The sequence below is a fragment of the Myotis nattereri genome, assembly GCF_964212035.1.
Source record: "Myotis nattereri genome assembly, chromosome: 18".
Lineage (NCBI taxonomy): Eukaryota > Metazoa > Chordata > Mammalia > Chiroptera > Vespertilionidae > Myotis > Myotis nattereri.
Window position 1 is genome coordinate 27,536,567 of NC_138093.1, and position 18,858 is coordinate 27,555,424.

General features: G+C 39.8%; 1 protein-coding gene across 1 annotated transcript in view; it reads right to left on the bottom strand.

The window, feature by feature from the left end:
• Nucleotides 1-18,858, bottom strand: part of CENPF (centromere protein F) — a 48,371-nt gene that overhangs the window by 18,317 nt on the left and 11,196 nt on the right. Inside the window, exons 8-12 of the mRNA XM_081112367.1 lie at nucleotides 15,607-15,732; nucleotides 13,372-13,500; nucleotides 12,015-12,137; nucleotides 6,279-6,414; nucleotides 807-4,204 (exon numbers count right to left, since the gene is read on the bottom strand). Coding sequence (XP_080968493.1) covers nucleotides 807-4,204; nucleotides 6,279-6,414; nucleotides 12,015-12,137; nucleotides 13,372-13,500; nucleotides 15,607-15,732 — 3,912 coding nt within the window. The remainder of the gene's footprint in view (nucleotides 1-806; nucleotides 4,205-6,278; nucleotides 6,415-12,014; nucleotides 12,138-13,371; nucleotides 13,501-15,606; nucleotides 15,733-18,858) is intronic.

The following is an 18,858-nucleotide window of genomic DNA, read 5'->3' on the forward strand; positions in this document are numbered from 1 at the left end:
GAAGGCAATAACGTTTTCTGACCAGAATTCCAGCCCAAGGGCTTAACATTCTCAGAAAAATCACGTGTCTAAACATCACCTTCCTCTCATCTGTAAAATGAGGATCAGCGGCTATGACTACTCCTGCTGACTCGCCACTTGCCTTTCCTATCTTACAGAGGCAGAAGGAACAAAGTGAGACTCATCAACAATACAGAATTATTAGTGTAGCTGTCAGACTAGAAGGACAAAGTTATAAGTAACTAGGCAATTTCGTTTTCTATAAAGAAAGATCTTTTTAAACGACTGATACCAAATTACAGATTTGTATCAGAGCAAATTGTTAGAAAATGATTCAGTAACATGTAATATACTCTTATTAGTTTCATGACTTTAACTCTGTAACATTAAAAATAGAAAGGGCAAGAGACTTTAAAATTCATATCACAATAACATTCCTAAGCTCTAATTTATTATATAAGTGTGCTTTATTAACTCACAAAGAATGCAAATATGCAACATACACATCCTGAAGACACTGTTCTGATGCCATGTAATTTTTTCCAGGAGAGTTTAAAAACCCTCTGTAGTAATTTCCCATATAATAGTGTTTAAATGTAATAACTGTGGAAATTTAGCTCCCAAAAAGGTTTACTTACTCATATTCCTAAAGTTCTGGATGGGTTTTTTTCATAAAAACTTTGGGATATTCAATGCCCTTGAACCCTAAAACTATTTTTAAGGTCAATTCAACATTGATTTCAACATTTATTGAGTGTCTGCTAGACATGCAATTAGAGAAATAGCATGTAAATCCATGTACTTACATCTTCAAGGTCGGTGCCAAGGAAAGACCGGGTACTTAAGTCCAGACCTTGTAGCTGGAGTCGTGCTACTTCGAGTTCCAGTGACAGGTGTTCTGTCTGCTTCTTTTCTGCTGCCAACTTGGACTCCATCTCCATCGTCACGCTTGCCAGTTTCTGCTGCCACTGTTCATTTTCTGACAAATACTGCTTCCGAAGACAGTTGAGCTCTTCCATTTCAGAATTTAGTAACTGTTTGAGCTCTTCAATTTCCTTCTTTTTCATGATCTCTTGACTTTCAATTTTTTCTTCTAGCTTCTTAAGGGACTGCTGGTATATCTGACAGAGGATCTCAAGTTCTTCAACACTCTTCTCTGAGGCTGACGGGACAGCAGTCTTGGGCAGATCCTCCTCCTCCAGACTGCTACAAGATACCTCCTCTAGGTTGGACTGGTTTGTAGAAACATTCCCTTCCAAACTATTCCAAAGGGATGTTTCCCCTGTCTGTTCTAGAAGATCTTTGCAAAATGATAATTCCCCCAGGCTACTAAGACTAGGGCTGTCAGCCACACAAGAGAATGACAGTGACAGTGAACGCCTCTCCCTGGATTCCATCTTCCCTTCCTTTACCAAGTCACCTGGAGAGTTTCGAAGACTCATTGACAAAACGGAATTTTCAGCCTTCAACACATCAACATAGGACTGTAGCTCTGACATCTTAGAGCTCATTTGGCTGTGCTGATCATGTAAAGTTTTGTGTTCACTTTGTAAAGATGAGAATTTCTCCTGCAATTCAGCAAAGTGCGTTTGAACTTCTTTGCTCGACAATGTCAAGTGCTCATAGATGTGACTGTTATCTAAAGGATTTAAGGACACAGATGTCTCTGAATTTTGTTGTTCACCATGTTCACCTTCTAGCATTTCTTCCACTAACTTATCTTGGCAATGACCATGTTCATCATTTAATATTTTAACTTCACTGACCAGTTTCTCAACGTTTGCCATTTTACTAGTTGCTGTGATACATTCTGATCTTGAGTCATTCAGCTTAGACATTAATTCAAACTTTTCACTGCGCAGCAGTTCACACATTGTCTCTAGCTCATTCAGCTTGTTCAATGCCATTTGTAGAGAGCACTGCAGCTGCTCATTGTCCTTTTGACTTGTTGACAACTCATGAAGCATGGATATATACTTTTCTTCTGTATCTACTTCACAGTCTTTAAGGCCACTAATTTCTTGTGATTGAATGTCTTGCAGCAAATTTCTAGATTCTAATTCTCTGTTAATTTTCTGTAATTCATGCTGTAGGTACTTCTTTTCCTTCTCTCTTTCCTCAAGTTGTAATTCCATATTTCTTATCTTAGCTTCTAATTGTTCCAACTGTGCAACATAATTGTCTTGAGAAGTATCTTTAACTTCAAGCTCCATTGGAAGTTGAACATGACATTTACTCTTCTCACTGTCTCTTTCTGTCACAGAGTCATTAATTGGGTCCAATTCTAGATTCTGATGCTCATGTGTCATCTTCATTAAGTTCATCAGCTGCTCATTCTCTTGTGATAAGGCATTCACGTCCTTTTGCATTTTGGTGTGCTCTTCCTTTAAAGTCATGATCTCTTGCTTTAAATCATCAGCCTCACTCTTGGAATTGTTTTGAATCTCTACAATCTCAGCTCTCAGATCTCCCTGCAATGACTCCAACTCTTGTATTAGATTCTGGTTTCTTTCTTCAGCTAAAGCTAATTTTGCTACAAATGCTTGGTGTTCCCTTGCAAATGTTTCCTTTAGCTGTTCCAACTCATTTTTTCTATCTTCACTCACACTAGTGCATTCATTTAGCACACTTTCTAATTTGGAGTTCGTTTCTTGTGCTGCTTTGTATTTCTCACTGAGATCCTCAAATGCATTTCCTATTTCTTCACATCTTTGTAATAAAATAAGTCTTTCTTGCTCATTCTGATTAGATAACTGTGAAATACTTTTTTCCCCTTCGACTATACACTGTGAAATACTCTCACTTTTTTGGAGTAAATCCATCTTCTCTTGATTTAAGGTGGCATTAAGTTCTTTGAGAGTCCCATTTTCTTGGGTCAACTCTTCAATTTTCTTTTTATTTAGAGAAAGCATGGAACTCATTTCCTTTTTCTCTGAGCTCAGAGTTTCAGACAAAAGTTGTAGCTCCTTTAGAGATTCTTGAAGTAAATGGTTGCTCTTTTTTAATTCTTGAATCTCTGCTTGCTCACTTTCCAATTTTCCATTCAAAAGCTGGACCTCTCTGTCCTTGTTCTCCAGGGCAACTAAAGTTTCAGTAACAACATTCTGATGGACAGAAGTGTCTTCCTGTAACTTGTTAATGCGTTGACTTGTTTCTGCCACAAAACTTTGATGCATCTGTTCTGCTTTGACAAGGTTTTCTTCTATTTCTCCTCGGATTTGCACCAACTCTTCACACTGCTTTTGCAGATCTGAGTTCATTTGCTTTTGGGACTCTAATGAAAACTCAAGAGAAATGACTCTATTTTGTAAGACGGTTGAATTTTCTGGACTTTGGTCTGCTTCTACATGGCAATCGCTCCTTTCTGAAGGCATACTTCCTTGTTCTCCTATATTTGCAAAGGAATTATTCACTGCAGACTGCTGCTCAAAGGCCAAAAGATTTCTGTGATGAGCCTCATTTGCCACCAAAGAATCACTGGATTTTAGCAGGTCCTTGAGGCTCTCATATTCTGCATGCAGGTCTTGGTAACGCTGGTCTTTGTTCGTTATTTCACTTGAAAGTAATTGAAGCTTGTGCTTCAGATCTTCAACTTGCCCAGTAAGCTCAGAAACTTTCACACACATATTTTCCATTTCCTTCTTATGTTTCTGATCTGAGAACTCGGCTTTTTGCTGTAGCTCTGCGTAAGCTTGTTTCTGAGCCTCTACTTCGACAGTCTTGCTATCAATCATATTATGGAGGTTCCTCACCTCAACACTTATGTTTTCTCTTTCCATCTCCAATATGCTTACTCTCTCGTTGTATTCATTGCTTTTTATTTTTTGTGTCTTAAGACAAGTTTCCAACTGATTAATCTTACTCAGCAAGCTTTCCTTATCTGATTCCATTTGCTTTATAAGCTGTTCATTTTCATTTTTCCAATGAGAAAACTGAGTTTTCTCTTCTTTCAATTCTTCAAATTCTTTCTTTTTTACCTCCAAAGCACTCAATAACGCTTCAGACTCTCTCTCTGTTTTGCTTAACTTTTCGCTCAGTTGTTCTATGTGATGTTCCCTTTTCTTCAACAGATCTTGAGAACAATCACGCTGCTTTTCCAGGTCAGCCAAGGCAAGCTTCAGTTTCTCTAAAGTCAAGGAATTCTCTTGCTGGTTTATTTTTTCTTGAAGGTCTTTTAACATGGTTTCCTGGGAAGTATTCTTAGCTTTTGAAAATAAAATAATAAAAAGCATTGTCAATGTTTTTGATACTTTATAAAAATTTTAAACTGAAAAAAAAAATCTAAACAAACTAACAACTTCTCAGCACTGTAAAAACTGGCATTATTGCCCAGGTACCTCCTGTAAAGTAGATCACCCGACAATCATCTAAGCTTATATAAAATCAATTAGAGCAAGGAGAGACATGGTCCTTTTAGAAGTGGTAATACATTTGGTCATCTTCTTTCTAAGCAGTTTAATAAAGGGTTGTTGCATAACATATATAAAATACCAACAGATTATTTTCCTAAGCCAATTGCAACTTTCTTTTCTTCTTTTTCTGTGTATGTTTATGTATAGGTGTACAGGAATATTCATTTTATTGTGCTTCAATGATGTTGCATGTTTTATAAACTAAAGGCAAGACACTCCACCAGTAAAAGATCATGACTCCTTTTACTGCGATACCTGCTTTTTTGCAATGGTTGGATACAAACTCACCACATCTCTGACTATATTTTTCAACTCCTCTGATATATTTATTTAAAGAGAGAAAACTATGTCAAAAGCAGCATTGAAATGGAATTACTCATGTTACTATGGAGTAATACTGATTTTCCAGGAAAATAATTACTCCACCATTTTAGCCAAAGTATATAGGATTAAATACAAAAGAGTAAAAAATCCTATAATCACTAACTCTCAAAGCCTATATAGGAATACTTAGGAACAATGTCACCCACATCCCAGCCCCTTGCAGTAAGGGTGGTGTCTATAAACCCAAGAATTCTCTGGAAGCTTTTTCAAACTCCATTAAAATCTTGTTTTCTGTCTAACAACACACTTCTACCCACTGGTCCCACCCAGTTGAGAATAACCTCAATGATTTCATTCAACAGTGATGGGAAGGTTTTATACACCCCAAATATATTGAGGGAGAATATAAGTTGAGAAACTTAATAGTAGATGATAAGGACAGGATGTATTCTAAATGCAGATGTTACAATACAGCTCCTATATTTAATCTTCTAACCTCATTCTACCTGCTGGATGAGGTTTCTCAGTTGACCACAAGGGCCATTAATCACCTCTGCTCACAAGGACCTGAGACAATAATGCTGATAACTAACACTGGAAAACACCTGGAACCCTTCACTTTTGCCATGGTTTTCTTTCAAGAGAGACTGACATTTTTACCACTGCTGTAGAAAAATTAAAAGCTATCTTCGGGAGATGGAAATTTTAAGAAGAAAACAGTCACCAGCAAGTGTGACACATAATCCACAGGTCAGGTTAAAAGAAATCCTAGAGCCCTGGCCAGGTGACTCAACTGACTGGAGTGTTGTCCCGCACACCAAAAAAAGGTTGCAGGTTCCATTCCCCATTGGGCACATATAGGAGGTAACTAATCAATGTTTCTCACATTGATGATTCACTCTTTCTCTCTCCCTAAAATTAATAAAAATATCTTCAGTTGAGGATTAAAAAAAATCTCAGATGTGCAAATACCCCAGGGTGAGAAAATAAATGAAGTAGAAGACATATGGTACACTGATAAATGGGAACCTAGCAGTGGACTCATTTAGTGTGTATAGCATAATTCTGTAGCTCTAAAGTAAGGAAATAAAATCATTCAGTCAAGTTAGCCATCAAAAATCAATGGTCATTAAGGGCTGGGGCACATGCATTTCATAAAGTGATTTTCCATTATGTGGGAAATGATAATGAGCGAGGAGATGAGCTGTCTGAATGTAACTAACAAACACACTTGAGACAATCAATAGTACTCTCGGGCAATAGACAGCACTGACAATTTACTTTTGTGTGGGAAATATTTACCCCTCTGGTTTCAAAGTGCTGAAAACCAGGCGTTTGGGGACTCAATGTGCTCCAATAAAACAATGTCCAACTATCACTTTGGAAACTAAAAAGTGGACGAGAGAAAACTTTCTACACATCGAATGCAGACATCTTTCTGGGAGAATATATGGGAAAATGTGAAGTTTCTAATGCTATCCATCCTCTCTCTCAGGAATGGTAGCTTAGAGAAATAATTCTAAAACACCAAGTTTTTCTTACCTTTCATTTCTTCTGCAAAATTCTGGCTATGAGTCAAACACTGCTTGGTCTTCTTCAGTTCCTCCTGCAGGTGGCAGATTTCTCTGGCACTTTGCTCAGACTGGCTCTCAAAGAAGCGGTTTTCCTTCCTCATTTCCTAAAGTGCACATTTACTTGGTTATAATCAAAACAAATGCTCAAGCAAACTACGACTTCTGCCTTAGGAAAGGCCCTAATGGAAATGATTGTATATCTCACTAGGGGAGGAATCACACGTTCCCTTTGAGTGCTTAACAAAGTTAGACATTACAGAACCAAATGAGTTTATGAATAGAAGTTAAAACAAATCAAAAAACCTAAATCTGACAATAATCATTTTCCTTCAAAAATATATTTCTTTGAGCTTTCTGGTTGTTCCTAAGCTTGTTAAAGCGTTAGCTCATAAGAAAAATCCTATTTAAAAGATCCTCAAGGACACAAGCTCCAAGTTCTTATCATATCTGAATGTATATCAAATATATTTTTACAAATACCTGATGTACTAAGGAACAAAAAAAGTCACACTACAAATGTTGACTCTACATCTTGAGGTTCACTGTTAAGGGGATGTCTTTATGAGTAAATTACTTTTAATAAGTGTTTATCAAAAAATCTACAATGAACCACATGCTGAAATGAACATTATAAAAGATGTAAATTTAAGTGAGACAGTCTCTGCCCTCAGGGCAAGTAACCCAGTGAGGGAAGATGTGCTACCAGTCACTTAATACACATGGGGATGTGCTAACTGCTAAAGAGAGGTGGCGAGTACTATGGGAAATTGGGCTGAAGCACAAAAGGAAGAATTCATTCTAGATGGAGGATACTGAGGTTTCACAGTAAAAATAGATTCTTTGGGCACCTGATTAAATGAAGTATCCATGTAAATAAAGTAGCAGAGACGCAGATGTAGCCCCATTGTATTATCTAGGGAGACATATGGGGGGGGGGGGAGGGGTCTTAAAACCAAGCAATATTTGTATGCCAAAGAAAAGTGCTATTGCTTATTAACCACATAAGACACACAATATCACAAATCCTCTACTTCCTCAACCTGTTTTCCAACCTTTAATGATTTTATAGCTGTAAGTATCTCAGCTTATATGATATGCCACCCTCTGGACCACAAAGAATTGGCATATACTGACAGAATTAAGGGTCTCACATCCTTGGGGGAGGGGGAATTCATAAGGTTAACTTAAAAAAAAACCAAACAAACAAAAAAAAAACCTGCCAAAACCGGTTTGGCTCAGTGGATAGAGCGTCAGCCTGCGGACTGAAAGGTCCCAGGTTCGATTCCAGTCAAGGGCATGTACCTGGGTTGCGGGCACATCCCCAGTGGGAGATGTGCAGGAGGCAGCTAATTGATGTTTCTCTCTCATCGATGTTTCTAACTCTCTATCTCTCTCCCTTCCTCTCTGTAAAAAATCAATAAAAAAAAATATAAAAAAAAAAAAACAACTTAAAAAATACCCCTCTGAGAAGGAGAAAATTTTGAATCTTAAAGAAACAATTAAGACCCAGCCTCCAAAACCCTACTGCACCGTTAGAAAACAGATGGCCCTGGCAGTGCTGTGTTGGAAAGCTGCCTTCAATTATCAGTCTGGTTACTACCAGCAGATGGGTACCGAGGCAGCAAAGCCAAATTCAAGAAGAGGGGGAATCTGGCTAGGAGGAAGTACTTGAAAACTTGCTGGCATCTGCTGTGCTCATATATATATATATATATATATATATATATATGCTCATTTCATCATCAAGATAAGACAGAACCCATTGTAGTTAAACTCCTGTCTTTGTCCTAATCCTGCCTCCCTTCCTTGCTGGCAAATTAAGACATCAATCAGAACTAAAGGGCCACTCCAACTGATCTCAAGACTGAGGCTGACATTCATACTGGGCAGTGTTCAAGTCTGCAAAGAATGATCATTAAGATACAACAGTGTGCCCTAGCCAGTGTGGCTCAGTTGATCAAGCATCATCCCTTGCACCGGGAGGTTGCCAGTTGGATTCCCAATCGGGGCGCATGCCTGGGATGCAGGCTGGGCATGCAGGAGACAGCAGATCAATGTTTCTCTCTCTCTCTATCCCTCTCACTTCTTCTCTAAAATCAATCAATCTATCTATCTATCTATCTATCTATATACATACACATGTGTGTGTTTGAAATGTGTTATTGACTTAAACTAACATCATTAAACTATAGACACTATAATCGCCTGTTTGTTCTTCAAACACAGGATAATCATCAAAAGATATCACAAATGTGAAAGGAAAAATACCTTGAAGAACTTTAACAAGTGAATGGAGCATTATTAGTATTTCTTCCCAAAATCTAACAGCAGTGAGATCTGCGTGATCAGTGCTAAGATCAGCTGTATGAGTTCAACATAAGAGAGGAACTAGCATTTACCCACCCGCCTGGGTTGACGTAGCATTGTAATTTACAACCTATAAAATATTTTCTTACCCTAAAGAAATCAATCAAACTAAATGGCATCTACATCTGGAGGTGACAAGAAAGCTGAGAAGACACCATGTGCAAAGCTAAAGCTGGGTGCATCCCAGAGAGGGAGGGGGGCAACTTATGTTTACATGTCTGTTGATCTTCACAGCCTCTGTCCGTAACTGGAGACATTTACAGGAATAGTAAGTGAAATGGAAAGATTAGCATGTCTTTCTCTATTCTGGCATTAGCTCCGTAAATATCTGTTTCTAACAAAGAAACATTCAGCCAGTCCTGGGACCTAGCAGGCTAATGCTATGGCTAAGACCAACCCAAGGATTTTTAAAAGCCAGAATTTAGAAAATGAACATCTGAAAATCGAGCTGTAAACTGCCATCCAGCAGCAGTTAGTTTTCTGCAAGGCTACAGCCACTTAAGCCTTGATCAGGTAGCTCATTATCAACAACGAGTTAAGCATACAAGGATAGGTTCTCCTAGGCATCTCCTGCATCCTGACATGATGTGCAAAATTGGGCACAAGTCTGAAAAAACCCAACAAAAATCCCTATAAACACAAGCCAGCATCTGAGCTTAGCAAGCTATTCCACCCAAATCAACTTCGGTTTAGGAGCAGCAAGGGAAGCATCCTTTCCTAGGGCCAGACAAAACAAATTTCAGTTACTGTGCACTATTTCATGATCCCATCCATGAATGATGCTTAATACGTCCCCTGCTGGGGCGAAGTCTGTATCATGAACAAGGGACGGATGCAAAGGATGTGTTTTTCCCTTCCATCTCATCATTCCTGTCTGCCAGACCAAGCCCCTTAGAGGATCTGGTATAATACAGATCCTGTGCTCAGAAAGGTCCCCGAGCAAGTGTTCCCCCTACCTTGGCTGTCAAATGATGGTACATGATGGCCTAACACAATGCTATGGGGCTGGCAGCCGATGCTGGATAAGCAGTGTATCTAAACCCTCCATTCACTTTGATACTAAACGTTAACTTTACCCTTGATTGGACCATTAAATCACATTTCCATTACTGATGCTTTCTCATTGTGAGTGGCATATTAGTTTGCTAAACACGAACAAGGAAAATTTCAGTACAACTGTCACATTATTTCGGCATCCAAAACCTATCGGCATGCTAAACTTGTTAATACTTATAATTAGATACAGAAAGAGACCCACAGTGATAGAACAGGCAAATTTTAAACGTGTAAAATCTCAAATGCACTGTCCCCTGGCTCATCGCTTTCTGTGCCTGTGGGTGACAGCAATCAGGCCATAACAGTTGTGAAGACCAAAGCAATGAGCAGGTGGACTGCAATAATCTACTGAGCACTTATGTACTGGGTGGGGTTTAATTTAATCATCGATGAAGCTTTGAAAAGGAAGGGGTATCATTTGTCCCTATATGCAGATGAAGAAAGTCAGACTCAGAAGAGGAAAGTCACTGTCCCAGGTAGGTGGCAGAAAAGCAATGCAATTTCAGCTCGCGCTCACACTAAAGCCGCCAACATTATACCATTAAGTTATGCACCGCTCTAAGTGGCTAAATCACTTTTCTGATCCCAATCCCAATTCAAAATGCAAGAGCCAGCTAAATGTGAGTTCTTCTCATCTTCAAGAGAAGACACACACATAAATGAAGACAGATGCTAAATGAACTCCCTGGCCCTGTGCGAGGCCCTTGCACACAACTGCCCTCACTGGACACAGAGATCGATCACATATTAGTGCAACACGGTGGGCAGTTAGCTCAGTATAGGCGCGTTCACAGTAGAGGACAGCTCCTCAGCTGACACACCAGACCCTGTGGGGTCACCCAAGTCTTCAGAAACACCTGCAAGACAACATCCAGCCCACTACTGCCCCTTGGCCAAGGAGACTGTTTTAAAAGCGTCTGTGGCCTCTTAACCAGATGACTGCTTTTACAAAACGCTTCCACCAGGCCGCCAGTGGCGTCGCGGGAGAGTTCCTGGCTGAAAGGGGAGCTCACAGAGGGAAGAGTTCGGTGCCAGTCTGCCTGTGGAAATGTTAGCAGAAGCATCTGCTGGTTGGTCCCCACTGGCCAAAAGGCAAACATTTGTTTTGCTGAAACAAAACACTTCCATTTGAAAATGTTCGCTGTTGAAACCATCCTCTGATACGAAGCTTCCTTCCACTCCAGTGGCTGGAACTGGGGCCGCCTGTCTCCAGCCGTATTACCCCTCTGAGGCTGGCTGCATGCTCCTGTGCTACTGACAGATGCTCCGATTTTACAACCGTGTTAACTCTCCAAAGCTGGGGAATAAATACCTTTCGACTCTCCTCACCTGCATAAATGACTGCTCTTTACAGAGAATTTCAAAGAGAGAATCTTTGCAATCTAGAAAGTGACTGCAAAATATTTAAAGAATGAGTGGAACAATTTCTTTCCTGTGACATTTGACGGGGAAGAAACTTCTGTTCTGCTGTGCTTCTTTGTAATAATGCCACGCTGATTTATGCCACTATTCAAATTGTCTCAGGCTAGTAAGCGCTCCTAAATGGCTCTTCATTAAGCCCTTTAAAATAAACTCCAGGCCACTAAGTAAATTCAGGGAGAAACCAAGTTAAATAAGTATGGAGAAAACCCTATCAGTAGAAGCAACGTCAAGGTAGTTCTATACTCACACCACTGGGGAAATCATCCAGCATTGTGCACAAAAGCACGAATCTACGAAAACACTGTCAACCGTGCTCAACACTGAACCTAATGCTGACTTTTGAAGCCAGAGTAACATAATTTACAATTACTTGATGTTTTCAGAAGAATTTGAAATCTAGGAACTCTTCGTCTGTCATTACTCTGCTCATTTAAATCGTTGACTTTCCACCAGGTTTTTAATATTTGATGATTCAAAAGCCAACCCTTGGAAAAGGGATTTCAATTTACCCCTTCACCAATTTTGTTTCTTTCCATTTCGAAAACCCTTCGTTTTCTTCTATTCTTCACCTCCCAAAAGGTCTAAAACAATCTTTCAAAAAAAAGAGTAGTATATGTTCTTAGTACAAGTCAAGTTTTCCTATAATTGCTACATGCATATTAGATTTTGTATCAGAATAGAAAGTGAAAAAAAAGCACTATGTTCTGTGACATAGGTTATGTACAAAATACACCGTCATACTTCTGGCAAATAAAATAGACAATGAAATGATCATGATAAGCTACTAAAAATCGGTGTAGCAATTCCCAGCGCATCCTGAACGGAAGTTGGCAGACACTCGTCTCTGCTCCTCACTCACCTCAAAGTGCCTCCTCAGCACATTCTCCTGGTTCTGACTTGCCAGTAACGCCTGCTCAGTTCGGCAGGCATTCTGCTTAAACTCTTCCAATTTGTTTAAGAGCTGGTTCTTTACTGATGTGACCTACAGAGAGAAAATAAGGTCAGGGTTCAGTTTCCTGTTCTTTACTTCCTTAATAGTCATTTCTTCTCCAATAATAAGAAAGTCATGGAATAAAAGAATTGATGCCATCCATGTTGGCCAAGACCCTCACTCTGAGAGAGACTGAGGAGCTCTGAGCAGAGTGACATCAGGTTAATAGACTCACTCTGGCTGCTGGTTGTAAACAGACTGAGGAAGAAGTGGTGGGCACGGAGACAATTAGGAGGCTAGAGCAGTAATCCAGGAGAGACATGGTCTTAGACCAGCACCGGAAACAGCAGTCATATTCAATATAAACCACAGACAGACATTGTAAGTCAGGTTTCTTCTAAGCAGAGAGATAAGTAGTACAAGAAGGGTTTCTAGGGTGGCTGATAACATTCTATCCCAACACAGAAAATGCTTATAAGAGAGCACACCTGATAATGACTTATCATCAAAATTTATTCTATACAGATTTTGTTTTTTAACACACAAAGTTTAAATGCACTCTCTATATAATGCACACACACATACACATACAATCATGCACACAAATATACATATGCACACACATATACACTGATATATACAAATACACACATGTGCGTACATGTAAATAAATAAAGGTAGAGTCGGCAGTTTTAATGGATGACACTGAGGTGAGAGAGAAAAGGAAGACCTGCACATAACAGGAAGCTTTAGGCCTGAGCAATGTGAAGACCAGAATTGATATTTACTGGGATGAGGTATTTACTGGAGTTTCATTATTAACAAGATGCGTTAGAAATGCGAGTGGCAATGTCAGATACAGACCCATGAGTCTCAAGTTGAGAACAGATGTCCAGGCTGGAGATATAAATATGGGAGCCTTCACCACACAGATGAAATGCAAAGCCACAACACTGGACATCATTTTTGAAGTGAGTGTTACGTAAGTAAACTGATTGTAATTTTCAGGGCTTTGACGATTTGAGGGCATAAATTACTTGGGACAGGAGCCCAGTGACATGACCAAGAACCAGAATATCAGAGCTACACAGACTTCCATATCTAAGAACCCCGCTCATTCACTGTCCTCTTCTCTAAATGAGAGAATCCAGACCCAGACAGGCTCCGTTTGCTCTCCTGTTTGAAAAGGAAAGTGAGGATAGAGCATTTTTTCCTTCCAAGCAGCCTGTGTCAGCTGCAGCACAGAATTAACAGGTACGAGGAAAAGGGGAGAAGGAGCGCCTACTTTGTCCAGCTCAGCCTGCAGGATGTTGTGAGCGTTCTTGGCCTGCTGCAGTTCCTGGGTGAGTCTGACTTTCATCTGAGTGCACTCTTGGTCCAGTGTTTGGAAGGAGCGCTGTTGACGGCACAGCTCCTGAAAAGCAAAGGACACACGTGTCACACTGCCGATGGTTCCCAGGCTGATACCAGGGTGACACAGGCACCCCATAGGAAATGCCAGAGACAACAGGGAGCCTAGAGGACCATCCACATGATGATGAACATCATCAGCCAGGGCATGGTCCTGGTATTCAAATCCAGGTCTCCGAGGTCCCGGGAAGGAGCCTGCCAATTGACCACATGGAAGCTAGCCTGTGTCCACCTCATTCCCACTCTTAAGTCAATCATCTGTATTGAAAGATCCAGGGGCAAAAGAGAGGAGAGCTGAGCTTCAACCATCGCAGTTGAGCTGAGAAATCAAAGGCACTCAAAAATGGGGTTTAAAATTTCAAATGCCATCCACCACTTATAATTGAGAATGGCACAAAGTAAATGTCACCAATGAACTTGGATAACCAGGTAAGGACACCAGAGTGACATTTACAGGTCACTTTTTTATATGTATGTGTGCTTGTGTGTGTTTTGTTTGTTTTTTGGGGGGGTTCTCCCTATCACCCCACTATTGCACCAGGGATTGCCAGCTTTGACATTACTCATATTCTGGGCTTGGGACAATGCTTTATCTAAAGGACTGTCACGAATTACAGGGTGTTTACCAGCAGGCCTGGCTCCTAGCCACTAAATGCTGGTAGTGGCCCCCAACTCCTCCACCCAGTTGTGACAATAAAAAATGTCCCCAGAGCCCTAACCGGTTTGGCTCAGCAGATAGAGTGTCGGCCTGTGGACTCAAGGATCCCAGGTTCAATTCCAGTCAAGGGCATGTACCTTGGTTGCGGGCACATCCCCAGTGGGGAGTGGGCAGGAGGCAGCTGATTGATGTTTCTCTCTCATCAATGTTTCTAACTCTCTATCCCTCTCCCTTCCTCTCTGTAAAAAAAAAAAATCAATAATATATTTTTTTTAAAATGTCCCCAGATATTGCTAAATATCCCCTGGGAAAGGGAAAATAATCCCCCCTGGTTGAAAACCACCGTTCTAGACTATAAAATCCATGGTCTTAATCACCCCGTTCACCCAGAACTAGCAAAGCACCTGGTATCTTATTTGGTCAATAAATAATAGACACAATATTTAAATACTTGTTTTATCAGGGGATCACTTTGTAAGTTTTACAAATGTCTTAACACTATGCTGTACATCTGAAACTAATAGAATACTAAACATCAACTGAAATTAAAACATTAACTTAGCCCTAGCTGGTTTGGCTCAGTGGATAGTGTCGGCCTGTGGACTAGAGTCCCAGGTTCCATTCCTGTCAAGGGCACATGCCTGGGCTTTCCAGCTTGATCCGAAGTAGGGGTAGGGGGCGTGCAAGAGGCAGCCAATCAATGATACTCTTTAATCATTGATGTTTCTATCTCTCTCCCTCCCTCTTCCTTCCTCTCTGAAATCAATAAAAATATATTTAAAAAAATTAAATTTAAAAAATATTTAAATACACAATTGGTTATAATTTTCCCAGGAGGCGTAATTACTTCCTTCTGGGTAACTGTCTCTATCATGCCTGCGGTATACAGTAGTTTTGGTGAGATAAACAATAAAGGAATAAACAGTTTAACGAATGTATGAGGCGGTGTCTGACCAAGATGAGCTCCAGTCTGCAGTCACTCCTATTGGAAGTCTGCAGACCCTCAATCCATATGACACACACACTTCCCGGCTAACTCGCCTCACATTGGCAGCTGTACTCACATAAGGGCATCCTCAGCTCTAACTTGCCTGCCAAAGCCTTTCCCCACTTCATCAGCTACTGTTCTAATGTATTTGCCAACCCACAGGCTTTACAAACAGCCAGAGATTGTAATTTAATTTATTCCACAACGGAGAGTGTTTGAAAGAAGAATATGACCCTTTCCTACTCAGAATAATAATCTCAAACTAACCTGAAAATATGGATACAAAAGAACATTTCCGACTACTGAGTTCCTTCTCTGATCAAAAACTGAAAGACTGAAGGAAAATACAGAGATCTTTCCCCCCGAGAGCATTGCCCTATAGAACATCCAAACGACCAATGGCTCTTTTCCAATGGGGGAACTGTGACATCCCGACAAACTCCTAATGAATCTATCCACCTTACCTCTTGAAACTCCTTCTCTTTTTCTTTGAGTTTCTGTTCCAGAGAACATCTGGCACTTTCTGCATTTTGTCGCTGGCAACCCAAATCTTCAGTCAATTTTTTCAATTTTTGTTCCAATGCAGTACACTAACAACAAATAAAAATGTGCAATACAAAACTATTCAAGGAAAGAATATTTTGAACTTTAGAAAAATTAGTACCAAGTTTAACAACGTGCTTTGACATTTATATTTCATAAAAAGTTGGGCTTAAAACTATTAGCCATATACCAAAAGCACTGTAATTATTTTAGGACACATAAAATTTACGTTTGGGAAACAGTAGCAAGGATATAAAGCCTTTGACCATTTAATACTTCATCATTTACACTATGACCTACGAACCAGGAGGTCATGGTTCCATTCCTGGTCAGAGCACATGCTTGGGCTGTGGACTTGATCCCCAGTGTGGGGCAAGCAGGAGGCAGCCCATCAATGATTCTCTCTCATCATTCTATCCCTTTCCCTTCTTCTCTGAAATCAATAAAAATATATATTTTTTAAATTAATACATTGCCTTGTACCTTCAGACACCTCTGTCATTATCCTAACTGTTCTTGAATTTTTGAATCCCCAAGAAAAAGTATTATAGAAATTATTTATAATATGAATTCAATACTTATTGCAAACCTACTATATGTCAAGCACTGTGCTAGATACTGGAGATACAGGAGTAAACAATTCAGATAAAAATCATTGCCCACATGGTCCAAAATGTTGATAGTTGACAATCATGGGAAAATCCCCCACACTTGGCAGGCATTGTAGATGACTGAACCCTTGGCGCCCTCTGCTGGCCCTTCTTCAATCTGCAACTCATTCCACTAAAGGTTCTCAGAAGCAATAATTTTTTCTTACTAGAAACAGTAGGTTAAAAAAGAGCTTTCAGGAGATATTTATATTTTCTGCAAAAATTTTTGAATGACATTCTCATGCACAGTCCATGTAAAAGTAGTCCATGTAAAAGCTTACCACTAGATGTCATGAATGTTCCATAATATTCTAAAATAGTGTCCAGAGCTCAAGTCCCTGAAAATATGCAGCACATGACCCTGGCACTCAGTGCTCTGGGCCTGTGTTTCATCTCTAAAATGTGGGTGCTCAACTCCGGGTTTGCTGCGAGCCCCAACACTTTGTTTCTACATGATTTCAACAGCTTTATATGCCACACGGTTCACAAATACTTGGAAAAGAAGCAAACTAGAAACAGCGTATGTTCACTAAAGAACATGGTATTGATCTTGATTAATTAGCTCCATTTTATTTAATAGGTAATTCTAAGGGAAGAGCATAAACAATGCATAATTTGATTTCAGCTACGTATCTGACAAGGTTATGTTGTCCTTAGAGGCAAGCCAGAGAGAGGTAGACTGAATTTTCAGTCAAGTGGATTGTAGCTCACAGGGAAATGGAATTCAGAAAGCATGGAACAAACAATTCTTAAGAACCCAGAGTGACGACTAATAGAAAGAAAGCCAGAACTGTGTCCTCAGCACTCGGCACCATCCAGTCAAATATTTCAATCATGACCTGGTAGAAGACACTATATCAGATGTATCAGATGGAATGAAGATTCAGTGATCTTATCACACGAAAATCAACAGCACATAATGTGAAAGGGTAAGTATAATTCTTATATATGGGAAGGCCTGAGCTGGCAGAAAAGCAACTGAAAATGAGCTTAATTGACAAAGAACTCTATGCAACAAAAATTATTACAAATATTAATATAATTCACATGTGCCAAGTACTACGCTAAAGCCTTTATGAAAATTACTTCAATAATAACAACAACCCTGTGGCACAGGCATTTTTAACACCGTTTTATTGATTAGACAACTGGACTCAGAAGTTAATTAAATAGCTCAAAAGCAATACAATTGAGATGTGGCAAGGCCAGAACTCAAATCCAAGTCTTCCTAACTTAAAAAGCCAACTCAGACTGCAAAAGGAGAATACATATAAGGATCAAGGCAGGCTATGGTCCCATCGACCCTCCAGTTTACCTTCATAGATGTAATCAATATTTATCAAGAATTTCTCTGTGCAAGGCTCTGCACTTGGAGAATATCTAAAAATGAACCTAGACTACCATTTCCAAGAAGACAGAACAGACGTAGACTTCCCTATTTTTCCCATCAAGAACAACTAAAAACGCTGTATAGTAAAACAGACATAAGAACGCTCTAAAAGGAGATTAGACTGATTGACTGGGGACCCAAGGGAAAAAACATGTTGGTGCTGAGAGAAAATAACTTCGGTCAACCCAGAATCCTATACCCTGAGGCTGTATTTTCCAGGAATGAGGAGGAAACCAAGACATCCTCAGAAAAAGGCAGAGTAAAACAACCCATAGCCAACAGACCAATGTTAAAAAAAATGGTTTTAAAAAGTTGTCTAAACAAAAAGGAAATGGTGAAAGGAACCAGAAAAGAAGAAAACTCTAGTTTTCCAAGTTTCCTTCTCTTTAGTTTTCTAAGTTATTTGACAGTTTAAGGAAAAAAAAATATTTTTTTATTAATCCTCACCCAAGAATTTTTTTTTTTTTTTTTTTGAAAGTGGATGGGAAGCAGGGAAGACAGAGAGAAACATCCCTGTGACCAGGCCAGGGATGGAGCCTACAAACAAGGTATCTAACCTGGAATCTCACCGGAGACCTTTCAGACTGAGTGCTGGCACTCTATCCACTGAGCCAAACCAGCTAGGGCTGAAGCAAAAATTAGAACAGTGATGATCAGATATGGTTCTAAATATATGTAGAGAAAACACTTAAAATTATATAAAAGTGGGGCGAGATAAAAGGATGAAAAGAGGAGCATGTCAAGAGTATTCCAAGAGGGGAGTATGCGAAGCAGAAAGACACTGAGCCCAGATAAAGATTACGTCTAGGAGACATCAAGTAAGTCAGGTGGTTCTAGAAGATAATTCATTTTTCTCTACACTCGTCCCCATATACCACACTACCTGTGATTTCTATATTGAGGTTACATCACCCATTAGGATGAAGCTCCACAGGACAATGATTTTTGTCTAATTCCGCACTGCTCCATCCCCAAGTCTAGAACAATGGCTGACATAGGTAGGCAGTCTATAAATACCTGTCAAATGAGTCAGTGAATAAGTGAATAACAGAAGACTAGAGAGACAGGTTGGGGCCAAAGCAACCCCCCCCCACACACCACCACCAAAAAAACCCAAAAGAAACCCTCAAACA